The sequence below is a fragment of the Ictalurus punctatus genome, chromosome 24 (genome assembly GCF_001660625.3).
Source record: "Ictalurus punctatus breed USDA103 chromosome 24, Coco_2.0, whole genome shotgun sequence".
NCBI classification, from domain to species: Eukaryota; Metazoa; Chordata; class Actinopteri; order Siluriformes; family Ictaluridae; genus Ictalurus; species Ictalurus punctatus.
The window spans coordinates 13305645-13321507 of NC_030439.2; the positions used below are offsets into that span (position 1 = coordinate 13305645).

At 37.4% G+C, this 15863-nt stretch overlaps 1 protein-coding gene across 5 annotated transcripts in view; it reads left to right on the forward strand.

The window, feature by feature from the left end:
- Positions 1 to 15863, forward strand: part of vps50 (VPS50 EARP/GARPII complex subunit) — a 151844-nt gene that overhangs the window by 35177 nt on the left and 100804 nt on the right. For all 5 annotated transcript variants that reach the window (XM_017454791.3, XM_017454795.3, XM_017454792.3 and 2 more), the window contains exons 5-9: positions 2196 to 2249; positions 13479 to 13549; positions 13681 to 13798; positions 13883 to 13918; positions 14220 to 14302. In XM_017454791.3, coding sequence (XP_017310280.1) covers positions 2196 to 2249; positions 13479 to 13549; positions 13681 to 13798; positions 13883 to 13918; positions 14220 to 14302 — 362 coding nt within the window. The remainder of the gene's footprint in view (positions 1 to 2195; positions 2250 to 13478; positions 13550 to 13680; positions 13799 to 13882; positions 13919 to 14219; positions 14303 to 15863) is intronic.

Consider the following 15863-nt stretch of genomic DNA (forward strand, 5'->3'; position numbering starts at 1 on the left):
AATGACGCGGGCTGTTAATCTAATTATGTTCTATAACATGTAAAACGGGAACATGACAGCAGTAGCCTAAAAGCGATTGATGTAAACACCTTAATCACAATATTATCTTACTCAGAGTAACGTCAATAATTAGATTACTGCTGTCCATGTAAACGTAGTCATTTGTAATAGTTGCCCGCTGTAGAGATGGACTTTATCTCTGCATTAAGAGAGAGGGGTGTGTGTCCCCTTCTCAAGTGTCGGATACTAATGTGGAAATCATCAATCCTGCAGGGATGAAGTATTTTTGTAGGCAAGCCCAGAAGTTAGCATCGTCCTGGTTCCCTCGACAAAAAGCCAATATGATTTTTTCCATTGGTTTCTGGATTATTTCAGAAAATAACCTCTGTGACCAACAAACGTTTATGATTCCTACATGTTTCGTTCATTAAGACAAACTTCACAAATGAACACAACGTTTAGGAATTTTGAAGCCTAAATACAATCGCCAGAAGTAAAAGCTAATGTTAGGCTCTAAACGAACTACACCACGGTCGCATGACTTCAACGTCACCACCGCTACGCTTCGGACAACTCTTTCTATCTTTATTTAAATCACTATAGATTTAAAATACAATAAATTGATATAAATGTACAAATTGTAAAGAAGAGCATTAAAACAACATTTCATGTTTGAATTTCGCGATTTAAAGAAATACATAATTTGGAAGCTGAGACTTTCTTCACAAACAGCTGATGACGAATTCCGACTTTAAATGGTAGAGCGCGTGAAGAAGGTGCGCGCGACACAAACAGGCTGATCATACTACAGAGCGCGAGACAGGAGGCGGTTCGGCGCTGATGACATTATTACATCCCCAAACAAGCACAGACTGCTCGACGTGTGGATTTTTATTTATTTGCGTCTGTGGATTCATTTAATCATTTGATCAGAGTTGAAGCGAATGCATTTCTGCGGGAGTTTCCCGCATTATAACGCCGAGTTTTGCGGGAATTATGCGGTTTAAATTATGCGCAAATCCCCGCAATTATTTGCGGTTTAAATTATGCGCAAATCCCGCACTGAAGTTCAAGCCTGGGCTTTATGGTAATGGAGTCAGTAAGGGACCGTCTAAAAATGGCATGACCTGGGAAACTATGTTAGATTCCTCCAAGATTATAGTCGTCTACTTCACAGGATTTCTGACGTGTTGCAATGTTATGATACAGTATTTGTTATTTTTTAATAACATGTATTTTATTAATACTTATTAATGATATGCATTTATATAAATATAGCATTGTAACAATTTAAGTCCCTGTTTCGGAACAAAGCACAGATCTACAGGTCTCAAAACACCTTTAGTCTTATTTTTTGGCTTTATTTCTCTCTCTCACTCACTCACTCACTCACTCACTCACTCACTCACACACACACACACACACACACACACACACACACACACACACACACACACACACAGTATCACACTATAAACCTCAGTTTCCTGTCACTCTGTGTGAACTGTACACCGTGGTATCTGTCCTGACACACTTCATCTCATGTCAGTCTATCATCTGCACAGCATCAGCACTCCTGTGCTCCGTAGCCCAACTGGCATGTTGCTTACTCTTTGTATGTGAGCCTGTCAATGATCTCCACTTCCACAGGACATCCTACCTCAATGTTCAGACCATCCAAGTGAAACATAATTACCAGCACATGTCACTTCATCAGATGGGTTTGGAAGATATCCAGACTGCTGGGTGCAAGTTCAAAAAGTGCCTGAATGACCACACTTCATTTTTTTTTTTTTGCAAGTTATAATATATTGGCATAATGATAGTTCACCATGTCTTATAAAATTTCCCATTTGAAAACACATTGATCACATTAAATGTACAGGTATGCCAGGTACGCATACTCTGGTATCTGAGATGAACTCTAGGGAAGGGGTTCTTGAAGTGTTTATAGTTAGTGACCTCTTTCACTAAAGGAAAAAAACAAAAAAAGAAAAAACTGCCCCACTTTGAGAAGTACAGCTCTTCATGACTGGATTGGGGCATGAGTTTACAGATGGTCCCCCATCATGTGGAAGATGATGAGCTTGTGCTAAAACTGTGGTGAAAATAACAGTGTTCATTAAAATGCTTTAGGTTTTTCATCATTCCAATGGTAGCCATGTTGATGTTTGCTTTATTTTCTGTTCATATAGGTTTCAAAAAAAGTTGCTGATCTTATTCTAGAGAAACAGCCATCGTATGTTAAGGTAAGATTTCTACTGTTCATCTCATCATTAAAAGTATCAGTTTAATGCCTTTCTTGCTTTCCTTCTCTCTCTCTCTCTCTCTCTCTCTCTCTCTCTCTCTCTCTCTCTCTCTCTCTCTCTCTCGCTAATAATATAATATATATAAAATCAAAAGTTTCAGAAGAAACAGGTCTCTGAAGCTCATAATAATTTAAAAGATTATAAATATTAGTTCAAAGACGCACCATACTGGTTGACTCAGAAATTGGAAGGTCTCGTGCAGTTGAACTTCCAAAACAAATGTTGTTTATGAGAGTCTACTGCAGTGCAAAACCACTACTAAACATCACCTGAATTTTCTTAAGCACCACAGGTTACTGTTCTGTGGACAAATGTCAAATGAATGAAATAAACAAATAAAATAGAAAACGTCTGTATCTCAACAAAGCGCTCCCAACTACAGATAGGGAGACTGTAGACATATTATTATGGCAAATAACTGCTTTACAGCCCCGGTGCTAGGACTTTAGGGATGTAATTGAATACTAATACACTATAAATAAATACTATGAACAGAAGAGATACATAAAAATACAGATATGAATTAGTTTTCTTCTTCTTCTAAATCATCACTGGTTTTCTCCAGTAGCCCAACCTAAACCACTGCCTTACAAAATAAAAACACATTTCTACCATAGCACTACACAAACTGGCCTAAAATACACAAAAGTATTATGCTTTTATTCAGTTACAGTCCATGCACTGTGCATAGTATCCCTCTGCTGGCATCTCCAAAAATAATCATTTAATACATAAAAAAAACACGATTTTGTATGTTCCCCTTTGCATGTTTTTTTTTTTTATTTTTTATTTAATGAGTGTTCTTCATTGTTGTTAAAAGAATCTTATGGGAGTTATAATGTTAAAATGCTTAAATGACCTCATTTTGACTCTCACTGCGGCCCATCTTCATAGTTGATTCTGATTCTTTCCAGCAAAAGTTATTGTTCTTTCCGGAAAAAAAAACCTTAAGTAAATCTGAGAAAATATTATTACATGGCTCTTTCTGTCAACTATGAACAGACATTTATAGACGATTTGTTGTTACATTTTGTGAATGTTTTTTTTTTTCTGGTTTCCGTGCGAAGATGTAAGGTTCACATTTAATAATCATCATCATCATAATAATAAAAACATGTTCAGTTTCAATCATGTCTGCTTCTAGTCTAAATGTGCATACAGTTGCAGATATTTGGAGCACTCAAAAAGATGCAGATACAGTGGCATTGCGTTATGCCCAGAGGACTTATTATTATTTAAAATGTATTCTACCATACAATATCAGCATCAGTTTGTGGCCGAAAAAGCATTGGAGTAATTCAACATGACGGTGCTCCAAAACGTAAAGCATTAACTGAAATTTCAGAACAGCCTCAATCCCAGTGAAATGCTGTGGTGTGACCTGAAGAAGCTCATTCAATCCAGACATCCAAAACATGATCTTTGTTCATTTGTTTAGAGGAAATTGGCAAAATGCCTCGTAATGGCCACACAGGACACAACACCACCTAGAGAAAACTTCTGTTGAGTTATTATTGTTAGAGCTGCACCGATGTAAAGGCTATTTTCCCCACTTTCGGCCGATAGTTTAAAAACATCCGGTGTTCAGGTCTGATTATATCCTGTCAATCAAAAGAGGGTGGGAAAACACGTCGATTTCGTGCTGTGCGTAAAGATGTCTCTTGTGTGGAATTTTGATAAAACTATAGTTTGTAAGCTCTGTAATCTCTACGCTGCTAAAATTTTACACCGGAAGTAAATTTTACGACACAGAAGTAAATTTTACGACACCCCCCCGGCTGCCCGCTCGCCCTCAAGCTGAATTAAGGGGCCAATACACCGTTGAAAGATTTAAGTTGAAGATGAATTGACAAAAAAAGTATATATAAGTATATATTGCACATAAAATATATTTGTAGAATGGTATATTTCATATCCAGTTAATGTTGATATATAAAAAAGTTTGTATTATATATTACCAGTTTGATGTCAATGGTGAAGTAGAAATGATTTTTGTGTGAGTGAATGTGAAGCCTAACAGGAGGATTTTTAGTATTCAGTCAATGTTAATATGAATTATTAATATTTAGTAAGTTAAGAATCTAACTTAAATCTAAAAGGCAGAACTATCGGTATCAGCTGATATCACTCTGAATAATCAGTTATCGGTATCGGCTGAGAAAGTTAGTATCAGTGTTTTTTTTTTTTTTTTTTGCCTAGTTGCTAAAGGATTCACATGTTTTTTGGTATTTTTATTTTTAATATCACCTGATATCTTGACTGCTTTTAAACTAAGATTATTATGATCTGGGGCTCATTTTTGCAGAAATCTCCTAAAGTTCACCAGCTTTATCTCACAGCTGTAGGCTGCAATGATGAAATGATATTTGTGGAAATGTAAGCCTACTCATTGTGATTCAGAGACCGTGCCACTGACGAACCTGTTAATGAGGGTGTGATTTGTTCTCTGGAAAGATTTCCGTGTGCTTTGGGATTAAAGTAGTGTGAGAAGAAAGTGTTGAGGAGCTGCGTGCGCTCTCCTCAGCCTGTTTCTCCCTCACATCCCACACTGGATTAGTCTGGAGTTTTTTCCCCAGACTTTTGTACGGCCATACTGGCCAGGCTTTGATCAGGAAACGGTGGGATTTTTGCTCTCCTCCATAGACTCTGCCCTGTGGATTTGTGGATTCTGGCCTGGAGGGGAAAGAATTGATCTTTTTGTGTCTCCTACAGATGGATTAGTAGGTTGCTGAAATTGGCTGTCGAGATAAATGGTTTATCTGTTGCTCATCTTTTTAATGTTATATGGAAATACAACTACCAAAGCTTTAAATATTATTCCTCTCCATATCCAAGCCTTGGCAGAGATCTGTCCTTTATTTACACATAAATGAAAGAAAGCTGTATTTCCAGCCCTGTGTAGGTTGATAGATTTTTGCTGCTCTCTGGAAATTTGCCAAGTGGATTAAGTTGCTAGTGGTTGCTAGTAGTTCACTTGCCTGCAGATCAATTGGTCCATTTCTTGTGTCTAACAAAAAGAGTCCAGTGGGAGGACCAGCATACTGAGATTTGTTGTGTCTGATTGTCTCATAATTAAGCGCTGTTACATTTTAATTCTATGTATTATAGTCTATGTATTCTTCAGCAGTTCAGCAACTGTAGCCGTGTAAATTACATATAATTTTGGTTCTAAAATCTGATTGGCTGAGTCGTGTTGTAACAATTAAATACATTCTAAAATCCTCGATACATGTGCATGTGTGACTGTTTTTGTTGCCGTTTTCTAACAGCAGTAAGCCACTCAAGGCCGAATGGCAAGTTAACAGGGGTTTAGGCACTCTTTCACATTGTGCTTAAGAATGTCTTTACTCGTGATAAAAATCAATCATGTAATAAAATAACACACAACCTCTCGTGGTTTATGCCTTGTTATAGCTTCCAGGGCTGGAACACAGTGCTTCTCGAACTAGATTTGTCCTGGTAAAAGACAAACCTGGCTCCAGTTACAGAAACAGAGAGGAAGACAAATACAGAAGGGTCATTAACATATCAAGTGGTCCAATACAGTTTGCTTGACCATTTTTAATTTTCCTAAATTTTTTTTTGAGTGATTAACATTATGTATTGGTACTACGACTGCCATCTTTGTGTCGTGGAACACAACAAATTTTGGTTATACAGCTGTTTATGGAAACCTCATATCTCGGCTCAGGGAGGTCAGTGTTTGATACTGTTCATTTGTAAAACACCCAACTGAACACTGTAATTCCATATTTGGATCAAATCTATTCACGCATACTAACTGTACACCTGTACCAACATGATGGATAAGGGTTCTTCAAATCTGGCCCTCAAGGTCCTTTGTTAAAATTCCAGGTTTGTATCTGGTCCCCCCCACCAGAGATATTCTACTTGAAAGTGAAGTGTATTTATTTATTTATTTATTTAAATTGCACTTTCTCACCCCCATAAAAAAATCCAAACCTGAAGTTTTCTGCATGCACGCTATACTTGAGTAGATACCCCCTATAAAAATGAAGACTGAGACGTGAACACTTCCCATTATAAATTGTCTGTAAAAGTGGAACTGTGAGCAAATCTTGAGCATTACATTTGGTTCTAAGTCTAAGGAACAAGAATGTGTGAAGTATTTTTTTATATGTCCATGTACCTTATGTGCTCTAGAGATCAGTTTTGTTCTAATGAACTTGGATCAGCCTGAGCTGAGATATTGAGGTTTCCGTAATCAGCTGTATAGCAAAATTTGTTGTTTGCCATAACACAAAGTTGGGCGTCATGATTAAACCTAGTGTAAAAAAAAAAGTGGTTTTGCAATGCCAGTACATAGAGGTAATCAAAAATTTTAAACAGTCAAGCAACCAACTTTGCAGTTATTGGACCACTTGAGATAGACTGACCCAGAACGCTCAATCCCGTTGCTATTAAAAATACAGTCTGATAAACAATTTGTTCTTGTTTTGTTAAAAAAAAGAAAATCTTGTGATCCATTGGATAAATTCTTTATATATCCTAGAACATAGAGCATTCATGGTGTAGTGGAGCAGGAAGCATTTATACTTGACCTCTAATGAAATAAGTAGTCCATTTGCCTTGTTTCTAACAATCATATTAAAATATCAGAACGAGGGCTTTATTAACTTCTGGTTGCTTTTTACTATAATAAATTGGGAACACAACATCTAAAAGCTTTAATTGATATCCTAAGCCTTTGCAGTATCTTTCCTTGCCCCAGGGTATTCCCTGTAGATAGAATGTCTGATGTACTTACATATTATAAGAAATTATTAACATTCTTCATGCAGACACAACGTCAAATAACTTCTATAGACGTGGTGGTTAACTGTTCTGTTAAACAGACTGCATTATATACTTTTGGTTTTAAATCGCGATGATCTCATATTACAGTGGAAACATGGTCAGATAAAAAGATACCACGTCAAACAAAGTGTTATTTGTTGTAATACAGGATTTGTACTGTCCATAGCTTGGGGGGTGGAACAGCGTGACCACAAACGTCACTCACAGCAAGCGTGAAATTTACTCAACCTCCATTTTGAATTTGAGTCACAGTCAGGGGCCTATCACAGGATGATACACACAAACTCTTTCAAATATCTTCCCTCAACCACACAAACAAAACACTTTCAAACATACCTGTTTCCATGATTAGTGCTTAGTGGCCCAGAATCACGAAACGTATTAATCTCATGTTTTAAACTGTACCTGCATCAGTGTGGAGAGTGTTATAGCTAGTTTTCTAATGACATTGTTGAGGTCATTGCTGGAACAGTTCCTGCCTGTGTTTTCTGCCTATATAATCATAAACCAATGAGATTTGACTCAGAAAAACTGCTGCTGAAGCCATCTCTGAATACTCTAGGGCTAACCACATGTTTATTTCCTCAAACCAAATGTTACATCTCCACTGGGACCCTGAAACTGGAAAATTGATGTGATTTAGACTGACATGAACTGGCCACTGTGTGTTAGGGAATGTTTTTAAGTCCTGTTCAATAAAAGTGCCCCTTTGAAATATATTTCTGGAATGAAAAGGTACCCAGTGCCTTCTGTGCAAATTTCAAGCCAATTTTTTTCAAATATTACTTTTTGTTGTTGTGATTTTCAGGTTCCAAACATTTTTCTTGCCTTTATTATATAAAATCTCCAGTCATTTTCTATATGAGGCTGAAAATAAGTGACAGGAGCCTGTCTTTGGGCTGTTATACAGATGTTTCTGCTCAGATATTGCCAATGATTAGAGGATAAGAGAAACGATAGAAACAATAAATATTAAGTACCTTTCTGAATACACCATTAACTAAACTCCTGATATTGAATGCATGGAATGTTCTGCTGAGACTGCAGGATCCTTGGTGTAGATAGATGCCATGTCGTAGCCTGTATTGGTTCAGTTTTGATTACGTCTCTTTAGCTCCACTCTTATTAGAGCAGTGATTGCTTCGGAAATTGTGACGTAGCATTATTTATTTATTTCTTCTCTTTGCTGTCCTTTCTTTAGCTCTCATGTCAGGAGATAATTGACCATTTTCTCAACTGGCTTGATTCATCTGTGACAGTGAGCTGTTTTGGTCTGGATGTGTTTTGATGATCGCAGTCCACCGTAGACTGTCTAGCTGTGTTACGGCCAGCATAACAGGTGGCCTGGGTTATTTAGACTGGGCTGTTTCAGCCCTGAGGTCAGTGTGTGAGCCCAGGTGATTGAATATTGGCTTTTACAGCTGCTCCTGAGCTCATGACCCTGATGAAGCAGAATATGGGATGGCGAGGATACCTTGTCACTTAAATCAGATGATGAACTGATCAGATTTTGTAATTGATACAAACAGGCTCAAGTTCATAGCAAGGCTAAATGTCTGAACTTAGATTTTTCTACAATTGCTTCTTTCCTGTTTTAAGCGTATTTAAGTCTTACAAATTTGTAACAAGATAAATTCATAACTGTTAAATTTAGTTCAATTTTATTTATAACAATGGACAGCTTTCAACAAGGGGCATTGTCACAAAGCTGCTTTAAAGATATTTGTGTATATATATATATATATATATATATATATATATATATATATATATATATATATATATATACACACAACTCAAATTCCCAAAAAGTTGGGACACTGTATAAAATGTAAATAAAAACAGAATGCAATGATTTGCAAATCTCATAAACCCATGTGTTATTCACAATAGAACACAGAAAACATATCAAATGTTTAAACTGAGAAAATGTACAATGTTAAGTAAAAAATAAGCTAATTCTAAATATCATGGCCGCAGCTCATCTCAAAAAATGTTGGGATGGGGCAACAAAAGGCTGGAAAAGAAATGTTACTAAAAAGAATGTGAATATCTCGTGATATTTGCAAATCATTGCATTCTGTTTTTATTTACAGTTATTTACATTTTGTACAGCATCCCAACTTTTTTGGGATTGTAGATTTAGCCCTAATAAGCAAACCAGAGGCCACAATGGCAAGGAAAAACTCAGCAATCTAATTATTGACCTTACTCTGAGTAAGATAATATTGTGATTAAGGTGTTTGCATACGTCGCTTTTAGAATACTCCTGTCATGTTCCCGTTTTACATGTTATAGAACATAATTAGATTAACGGCACACGTCATTACGTCACCGTGCCACGCTGTCCGACGTTCCTCCAAAATTCCACATATTAACATACAGTTGGTCTTCGTTATGGTAACGTATACAGTTTTGGGTGTTTTTATTTTTAATTTTTACGAACACTTTAAGCGCAGTTAATTATTTGTCATGCTGTACGTGCAAATAGATGACTGTTTGAAGCCGTGGGCTGCATCCCAAACCGCGTACTTACCTACTATATAGTAGCCAATATACATGTATTTCACCTCTATAGGCATATAGGCAAGTACGCGGTTTGGGACGTAGACGTACTCTCTTGTTTGCCGTAAAACGGTTGAGCACTACTGTGTGTGATCGTGTCCTGTTGCAAAATGCAGTGAAAACTCTCACACGACGTTAATAGTGTGATTAAGGTGTTTACATGTCTGTAATGCACTTCAATAATGCGACTAAAACAGGAGTACTCCACCTGTCTTAATTCCATTCGTGTTTACTTCGAGTATGACCTTAATCAGATTAAGGTCATTAAAAATTGCTGTTTACATTGTAGTTTCTTAATCAGAGTATCGTCTTAATCGGGTTAATATTGGATTATTGTTGTCCATGTTAAACGTACTGATTGAGAGGAACCAGAGTCAAAAGAGAACCCATCTTCAATAACGGTCTTTGTTGATTTCAGTAGAGATTGAGCTTTAAGTCTATAATATCCAGGTGAAGCGATCCAATGTACAATGCCGAATCATTACGCTGTCCAAGTGAGAACTTGAATTCTACTTGTTTGGAAAAAGTCTTGATGTGACTTACTGTGAAACTGTGATATTGTTGCACCAGTCAACCCCACCCACTGATTTTTTAATCACCTTCCTTTATTGTATAACATTACTGTACAGAAAATTAATAAATGTAAGCTGTGTGTAGCTTCAGGTGGAAATCTTTGAGAATAATTCATTAGAAATCTGTTTACTTCAGGTTTGAGTTCTTGTTATGAGATTTTTCCCTTAATAGTTCCCATACTAATTAGAAGTCTGATAACTTCTAATTAACTTCTCACGCTCCCATGTGTACGAGTATAGACTGAAAGTATAACACACTTCAAACAGCACTTATTTTTCCCTGTTTTTCCATCTGATCGTGTTTGTGAATCTTGTCTGATGTTTTTACACTCACTGAATGTGCTGTTATATCAGGAGCCTTCTAGGGTTTTCACAAATTCCAGTAATAACCAGTGATAATTGTTCTGAAGAGTCAATGCTGTTTTTTGTGATGTTGGGCATAAAAGAAGTTTTGTACGCGTGTCCTCTGTGGAATCGATTTTTTCCACCTCATATTCGGTTGCCAAATAATTTTGTTTAATAAAATGGGATGATGCTCTCTCTCTTGCCAAAGGCTATATCTGTGCTAAAGGTCGCACATTGTCTTAAGAATGAGAGACGAGTTCTCAATGTGCGGTTCACCTCAGGCCCTGACATTCAAACGCTAGAATGTAGGAACAGGAGGGGTCAGCATAAATTCTACAGAGCAATTAATTCAGGAAATGCCGCGTGGGATCACGGGTATGTTCCTGCGGCGCCTTGTCACTGATCTGTCTTTCTAAATAACAGAGTTTATTGCTTTAACGAGAGCATTTTGCTGGTTATCTTTTTCCCCCCTCTCCATGATCGGTTCTTAAGTGAACCAAAACACCTCAAGCACTGCTCTAGGCCGAAGATATTAACAGTGGATAAGGCTGTGTAGTGTCTGGATTTCCTGTTGAGTGTTATCTCTGTGGGGGTTTATTTATGACGATGATCATAAACACAGCGACATTGGAGGGAGGCTAGGCTGTGTGTGTGCTGATGTATGTGCTGATTTGTGCCCATGGTGTCTTAGTGATTTGCATGTTTGCCTCGCACCTCTGGGCTTGGTTGCTCGAATCCCGTCACCACCTTGTGTGCGTGGAGTTTGCATGTTCTCAGGGGTTTCCTCCGGGTACTCCTGTTTTCTCCACCAGTTCAAAGACATGCATTGTAGGCTGATTGGCATTTCCAAATTGACTGTACTGTGAAACTGTATGAGCGATTGTGCACTGCGATGGGTTAGAACTGCATCCAGGGGGTCCCCTGCCTTGTGCCCCGGGTTCCCTGAGATAGGCTCCTGTGTAGAATAAAAGATATGGAAAATGGATGGATTTGTGCTCAAAAAATTGTTTGGTTTGGTTGCTGAAATATTATCCCAGCTATATTAGAATGTACGTTTATGGCTGAAAATGGCATTACAGTGCATTAAAGTCCACTCAACTCCACACCAAATCATACATCAAACCAAATTAGTGTTATTCCTTTGTTCTGATTTGTGCTGTACAAAAATTGTTTGCGCCGGTTTCATTTTTTTAATGACGTTACTCTGATATCACGCTTTGCCATTGACTAAGATTAAATTATAATACTATACACCACAGAGCTGCTCAATTCTCTGTCTGATTGGTCAGATGGTGTTGATTCATTTTCTACAACAGCAGCAGCATGTAACTGTGGATACTCCACAGAAGCTATCCAAATGTAAAAATTGTGTGAATGTAAAATGTATAATCTTTAATACAGTGAGACGTTTATGGAAGGAGTCAGAGTGTCAGAGCTTAGTGTCAGAGCTTTATAACAGTTAGAGGCAACGATGTTGTTTTAAGGTCCACCACAGGAAAATCTTCAGGACGATTTGCAGTTTAAATGCAAATTATTTATGTTAATAACGTTGCTTGTATTAATACCTTCAAGACAGAGATCAAAAGAGAGGCTAGTGAAGGAACAACTGTTTATAGCCGCTATAAAATAAGTGGTAGAGGAACTTTGTTTCATAGATTTTGTTTCAAAATTTGTTTCACAGATGGTTAAATTAGATATACAGTACGGTGCAAAAGTCACACTACTACCCTATTTTTTCTTTTCTTTTTTTTAGTACAAACTTTGTTATAGATTTATCTTATGACTTCTACATTATCAAGTCAGTACAAAAACATGTTCGGTTTCCAATCATTAATTTTACGGCTCAAAATGTTACAGAAAAATGTTTGTACATTCAATAAAGAAAGCAGCATATTACATAATGGCAGTGGTGTCTTAGCGGTTAAGGCTCTGGGTTACTGATTAGATTACTGATAGCCCTCTCTGCTCCAGGGGCACTGTATCATGGCTGACCCTGCGCTCTGACCCCAACTTCCTGACATGCTGGGCTATGCAAAGAAAAGAATTTCACTGTGCATATGTATATGTGATCAATAAAAGTCTCGTTATCATAAGAGACAAAAATCAGACAAAAAAGACACAATGAAGGCTGCTGGGTTTTGCTGCAAAAATAAGCAAGTGCGATAGTCAAAGTCTCCAGAAGAACCGTGGCTGGTTCTGCAAGATGCTCAATAAAACTTACAGCTCATTTCCTTATAAAACTGCACACAGTGTACCTGAGACTACTACTTTTTCTTTTTCTTTTTTAAGCTAAGGGTCATCACACCAAATTCTGACTTTGTTTAATTTATTACTGTTTACTGCTCTTTATTGTGTTTTTTTTAATGTAAAAACATTTCATTTCATTATTTTTGAAGCCATCTTTGTGCTACAGCATTTTTTTTTGCACAGTACTGTAACTATAAACGGATGGGAAAAAAAAAAGATATGTTGTTAAAACAAGTAAACATTTCAAATGGTTGGCAAAATTATGTGGTGCAAATGGATTAAACTTCTGGAACATGATGTTATAGAAAACGAACAAACTTTGGCGTAGTAATGCAATCACACCACCTTGTCGTTGATCATCTTCTTTATAAAGCATTTCCTAATGTATTTTATTCCGCCCAAACTATCTCACAAACTAAATCTCACTTATCTCACTAGCTACATTGGTACAACTGGTCATTTTTATGACGCACTTCGGTGTCAACAAGTAATGTTTTATTTAATTTATTTTTATATCGCAGGTAGAGTTTGCATAGCTATACTAGACCTGCTGTATTTAGCAGAAATAGTTGTCTAAGATGTTAATTTAATATTTTATCCTTTTCATTGTGGTGTGTTTCAGGAACTGGAGCGAGTAACATCCCTGCAAACCACACTGCAACTGGCTGCTGTTATCTGCACCAATGCTCGGAGGTCTGGTCCCCTTCCTTCACCAACTTAATATCAGAAAAGAATTAAGAAAGCACTCAGAATTGTGAATAAACTAGTACCTACTAAATTTAGATATAAATTGTAGGATTACAAACATATTTTTCTCTTTATAGGCAGCTTGGTTTTGCTAAAGAAGGCTTCACCGAAGCAAGTCTTGGACTCCTGGCCAACCAGAGACGCAGGCAGCTGTTGACAGGATTGTTAAAGTCTTTAAGGACCATAAAGACATTGGTAATGTCTCTGTTAATTACTGAACATGATCAACTTTATATCTCATTATCCATCTCAAATGAGGTCTATTACTCTCTTACACAGCAAAGGACAGATGTCAGACTGAGTGAGATGCTGGAGGTAAGCATGGCACAGGCTTGACAAAAATACTTCTCTCTGATATCCTTTTAGATCATTTTCGATAATTTTTAATAAAAGCTGTTAATGGAGGGGATTCTCAATTTGCCCTGTAAATGCGCTTAGCCAGTCCATTATCACATCCATTCTGTGCTGTCGAGCATTACGTCATCTTTGATAGAGTGCTGAGCATACATACATTGAAGTTCCCCATGTTTATGCTGTGCACCCCAGGTTGAAAGATCTTGCACAGGGTTGATATTTATGCTGTGTTGCAGAAAGTGGATGTGTTTGTTTTTGGCAGGAGGAGGACTATCCAGGTGCAATCCAGTTGTGTTTGGAATGTCAGAAGGCTGCCAGCACTTTCAAGCACTACAGCTGCATAAGGTATGTTGAGCACTGTTTGACTTGAGGACTATAGCTGTGGTACCCAGAGAGGCTCTTCGGATTTAAACGAACCACTCCATGCAAACCTGAAATAGCAAACCATCCCAGTATTTAAATAGCAAACCATCCCTATATTGCTAGCACTTGTACGCTTTTTCATATTTTTTACACACTGGTGTTTGTTGTACTCTTTTGGTGATTCAAGAAGTCAAATTTTTGATAAATAATAGAAGTTGAGCTTTTTTTTGACCTGGCTTACAGCCACTGATTCAGCCAGTCAGTCAGAAGGTCAATCATTCAGTCATTCATTCACCCACTCACTCAGTCACTCGGTCAGTCATTCATCCGTTCACTCACTGACTCAGTCACTCAGCCAATCACTCAGTCAGTCATTCACCCACTGACTCAGTCACTCAGTTAGTCACTGACTCAAACAGTCAGTCAGTAATGCACGGACTCAGCCATAGTCGATCACATGGTCAGTGATTCTATTTATAGAAATCTTTATTCATATTGTGGCTTATGTGAGTATAATATGAGGCGTTATACTATATGTCGATGTGGTTGATGTAAATCATAGCAACTCAATTTTAAAAGACTTCCAAAGCATTCATCATTCCATGATTGCTAGAAGTGTTTACAAATCTGTTGTGTATTTAAATGCTGTCTAAAATGGAGCTGCATAGTTTTTATGAGACATGTTCCACCCAGACGCCTCAAATGAGAAATTGGATTGATGTCTCATTGATCACACAAACTTTTTTTTGTCTCATCATCATTTCTGTCTACTGCACTTTTCAAAAGAAAGTTACACTTGTGTGAAAGACACTTTTCGATCATTTTTGGCTTTAATGTTGCTGCATTCATCTTGCTGTTTTCTTGCTCTAAATCCGTTCACTGTGACTGGACCGTGCTATCTGTTGCGAGGTGTATTGGGTAGGAGACCACTGCTGAGGCTGATTCAATCTGGGGTTGAAGTCCAAACGTTACATTTATATTTATGCAGAGAAAGATTTTTGCGTTCGAGTCAGGTTATGCAGGTACAGATTTGTGCGATGTGCACATCTCTGTACTATGTGAGATCTCTGTACTATCTCCTCACTACGCCTATGTATCCCTATCCTGAATACTGCACTAATTGATTGCGCTCTTGATTAGGGCTGGGCAACATGACAAAAATATCACATGACGATACTTGAAGACATTTCACACATACATAATAGGTATCATGATATATATTCAACCAGCGCAAAACAGCAGCGTTGCATTTAAAATAATAAGAATAAAAGCACTGGAGAACTGAGTTCAGCGATACTTTTTATTTAATCTCCTACAAATATTACTACCACTGAACATAAGGGAACAAAAAATCTATTCAAAAGATTAATGAGTACAAATTTCAGAGCAAATTTAACACTTAATCAGTTGCTTCTGACAATATCCATGATGCGCATCTCCAAAAAGTCTACTGGGATTCAATTTATCACAATATCGACATTACGGGGGAAGGTGTCCTTCAAAGCACTTAGTCCATTAAGTGTGCATTACCTGTAGAAGATAA